At 48.3% G+C, this 3,609-nt stretch overlaps 1 protein-coding gene across 1 annotated transcript; it reads right to left on the bottom strand.

Annotated features, from left to right (window-relative positions):
* Nucleotides 1-1,267: 1,267 nt before the first annotated feature.
* Nucleotides 1,268-3,609, bottom strand: LOC115675543 (AAA-ATPase At2g46620). Its single transcript, XM_030598258.2, has one exon. The coding sequence runs from the start codon at nt 3,448-3,450 to the stop codon at nt 2,005-2,007; it is 1,446 nt and encodes a 481-aa protein (XP_030454118.2). The 5' UTR covers nt 3,451-3,609; the 3' UTR covers nt 1,268-2,004.

Consider the following 3,609-nt stretch of genomic DNA (forward strand, 5'->3'; position numbering starts at 1 on the left):
AAACCACGATTGAACGTTCACATGGAATTGCACGTTCTTTTCATACTACAAGTTTTAGATGAAGTCTTTTTAAGAATTTTTCCTTGAGCACTTGATTTCAGCTCAGGCTTTTGACAAGCCCTATCAAGCTTTTTGTTACTTTTAAGATAACTTTTGAATGCCTTTCGGCGAATGTAGAGGTCATCAAGAGCATCAGACAATACGGAAGATAGAAGGACGGAGATAGCTCAAACAGTTTCAATGATGGTAATACTGAAGAATCAGTTCATAAATACGATATGTGAAGACGTTGAAAGCTACCTGAAAAAATGTTTCGTTGTCAGGTATTGATGATATCGATACTACAAATTCCCCCAACAAGGGCTCGTATACAAATCCATCGGATTCTATGACAAGTGAACATACCCGTCGAGTTTGAAAGGTTTGAATTCAGCTTGCCCATACGTTAGCTAGGCTTGTCTCACCCATTATGTAAATGAGGCAGGAATATGGCTGGAATGATTAGGGAGAAGCGTGATTCGTCGGGTGTGTGAGGAGGATTGTCATTGGTAGGTAGCCAAGAAAACATCTCTAGGTATTAAGCAGTTCCATCTGTCAAAAAAGACTTAAAAAGCGTGTAGTATCACGATGATGGGGATGCCCATTAGGTATCATCTGCTGCCAACTAATGAGCTCTGCGTCGATTCGATCACCATACAACCCAACTTCTTCTTTCTTTTTCATACTCGGTACAGCAAAACAAAAACAAAAAAACCAGAAAACAGAAAAAACGAAACCTTGCAATGATGGTGATAGTGAAGTTCCTCGTTAATGTAGCATAAAGGCCTAGAAAAACAAATCGTTTCTCCATCTCCTTTTCGGAACATACCGTACAAACTTCCCACCATACTAACCAAATAATTGGGCTCCTACCATCTGATCATGACCCCCATACGCACTGACGCAAAAAGACGAGATGGTTATAATCACGGTCAGTTCTGTAGGGTCTGTTCAGAGTCGAATTGTTGTGTTGTGTTGTGTTGTGTGCCTTTGTGAGTGTGAGTCTGTCCGGTGCTCCGTAAAACCAAACTCCTCCACGAGCAAGAGACTGTCAACTGACTTTCAAAAGTCGAGTCAAAAAACCCAAGAACGAGAGAGGAACGAAGACTACATAATGCACAACACGGGCACCCCACGATCCCATCCTGCGAAACAACGCCACCCTCGATTCCCCCAAACATCTGCTTCTTCAAATATAAAAATGAGGGTACTGATCTCTATTTTGCAATTTGCACAGACTCTTCACTCCCGCCACACCACGTGACTCTTAATTTACTAGTTTACTACTGTTGTTTACCTGATCCGCTGCTCCCTCTACATAGTCTCCTTCCCCGAAACAAATTATTTATGGAGCAATTGACATAAACTAGCTCTATTTTGATTCTTCGTCTGTTGTCTTTTAGTCCAAATACAGAGGGTCAAGGACAACACCTTCGCTCGTTTGGCAGTTTTACGGAGTGGCGACCAACTGCTTTCAATTCTGCCTTCATATTCTATCTTTTCAAACTGCAATATCAAATCCAAAAGCGTATTTAAGAATGAAACAACTGTGCAATTGTATGCTCCTGTATTTACATGCCCCCGTAAGGACAAGTCACAAACTGAAACTGACCAACCAAGAATCCTCGTAAAAATGCAAAAGGGGCAAGGGAGAGGGGGGACAAAAACCCAAAGAAAAAAAGCCATATGAAAGGTTTGAGTTTCTCTAACATAGGACGTAGATTTCGATAAAATCAATCTCCTAACTGAACTTTGTGTAATGGATTAGCAACTGCGTGCATTTGGAGAATGGTAAAAGCAGCTTCTGCACTGCATTCTCAGCTCCCTTCGAGCTCCGGGTTTTGCCCAAGCTCTGGCCAGCGATTTCCTTCGAGTCCCCTTACAGGAACATGGATTAGGAGATTCATATTTGGCCCCATGAGAAATAAAGAATGAGAGATCCTTTCAGTCCCGAAAAGAATTGTGTCATCCATCCTTTTGCCCTGAAGCCTCGTCGAAAGATGGAGACTTTCTGGTGCTTTTCATCCTCAGCAGACCATACAGTTTCCTCAGATCTTTCATCGCATTGCTATCCTTGAGGAACACGCCGCTCGAGTCGGCCGATTCGTCCCCCGGCTTCCTCAACCCGTCTTGGGATAGCCGCCGTACGATCTTCGCCGAGCCGTCCGTCTGTAGCGCAGTGATGACCGACTTCAGGGCGCGGCTCGGGGAATTCCTGTTGGCGATCATCAGCTCGCCAATCTCAGCAGGGCTCAAACTCGCTCCACCCTGGAAAATCTCCTCCACCTGAGGGAAAAGCTTGTGATCCTTGACCCCTAAGTAACTATTAGCTAGGCTCTTGAACGCCGAAAAATCGCACAGGGGGAAGTGTATGTGCACATCGACCCGACCGGGCCTCAGTATAGCAGGATCGACGTGTTCCTTACTGTTCATTGTGAACACCATGATTCTCTCCTCGGCGCAGCACGAACTCAATATGCCATCCATGAAATTCAATATGCCAGACACGCTCAGGGCTGTCGACTTGTCCGCCAAGAACCGGTCCAGGTCTTCCATGACGATCACGGCCTTGGCGGTGGTTTCCATCAAGAGCACCTTTAGATCCGAGTCGTCCTTCACCTTGGTCAGATCGATGTCGTAGACATCGTAGCACAGAAAATTAGCCATGGCAGCCACGAAGCTCGATTTCCCGGTACCGGAAGGGCCGTACAGGAGGAAGCTCCGTTTCCAGACGCGGCCCAGACGGTGATAATATTGCTTGGCTTTGAGGAAGGAATCGAGATCGGACTTCACCTTGCTCTTGAGGTCGGGCTCCATGGCGATGGTGTCCAGCGTCGAAGGGTGCGTGAACGGGACGGATCTCCATCTCCCCGAGCCCCTGTCGTTGACGACTCCGTCGGCGTTGATGTGGAGCTTCAAGTCTCGTTTCTTCCGGTCGATCTCGTCGGACACGGCGTGGATGTGCTCGAGATACGGGCGCAAGATGCTCCTCTTGTCGGCCCGCCTGATCTTCAAAACGAAGGCCCTCCGATCGCCTCTGTGGTCGTTGGTCCAGGAGAGCCTGGCGCCCAGGAAGAGGTCGTCGACGGTCTGGTTCGGGTCGAGGCAGAGGAGGATGTCGTTGGGCTTCTTGCCGGTGAAGAGGTTGGTGAAATCGGACTCCTCCAAGGAAGGGAGCGAGTTGAGGTAGGCGGAGACGCTGCGGTAGAGGGGGTTCTCCTGCATGGCGTCGTTGAATTCGGGGACCTTGAGGACCTGGTAGGCATAGAACCAATCCTGGGTCGACCTCCACCACCGCTTCAGGAGGTGGAAAGGTCCGGTCTTGCGGAACAGAAGACGGAGCAGGAGCAGCGATACCACCGTGCCGATGAAGACCCAGAAGAGATTGCCAATCGTCGTCGTCGTCACCATCGCGGCGGCAATTGAAGCAGGGTAGGGAAAAAAAAAAAAAACGGAACTTCGATCACAGCAGCGTATCCATGAAAAGGGTGACAGAAAAGATTGGATTTTGAGGATGGGGGGCTGCTGCAGCACTCCGTGCTGGCATGGCCATGGCGGGGCGGGGGTAAC

This window comes from Syzygium oleosum, unplaced genomic scaffold (assembly GCF_021117445.2).
Source record: "Syzygium oleosum isolate NSW1041296 unplaced genomic scaffold, Sole_v2.1 Sole_v2.15, whole genome shotgun sequence".
NCBI classification, from domain to species: Eukaryota; Viridiplantae; Streptophyta; class Magnoliopsida; order Myrtales; family Myrtaceae; genus Syzygium; species Syzygium oleosum.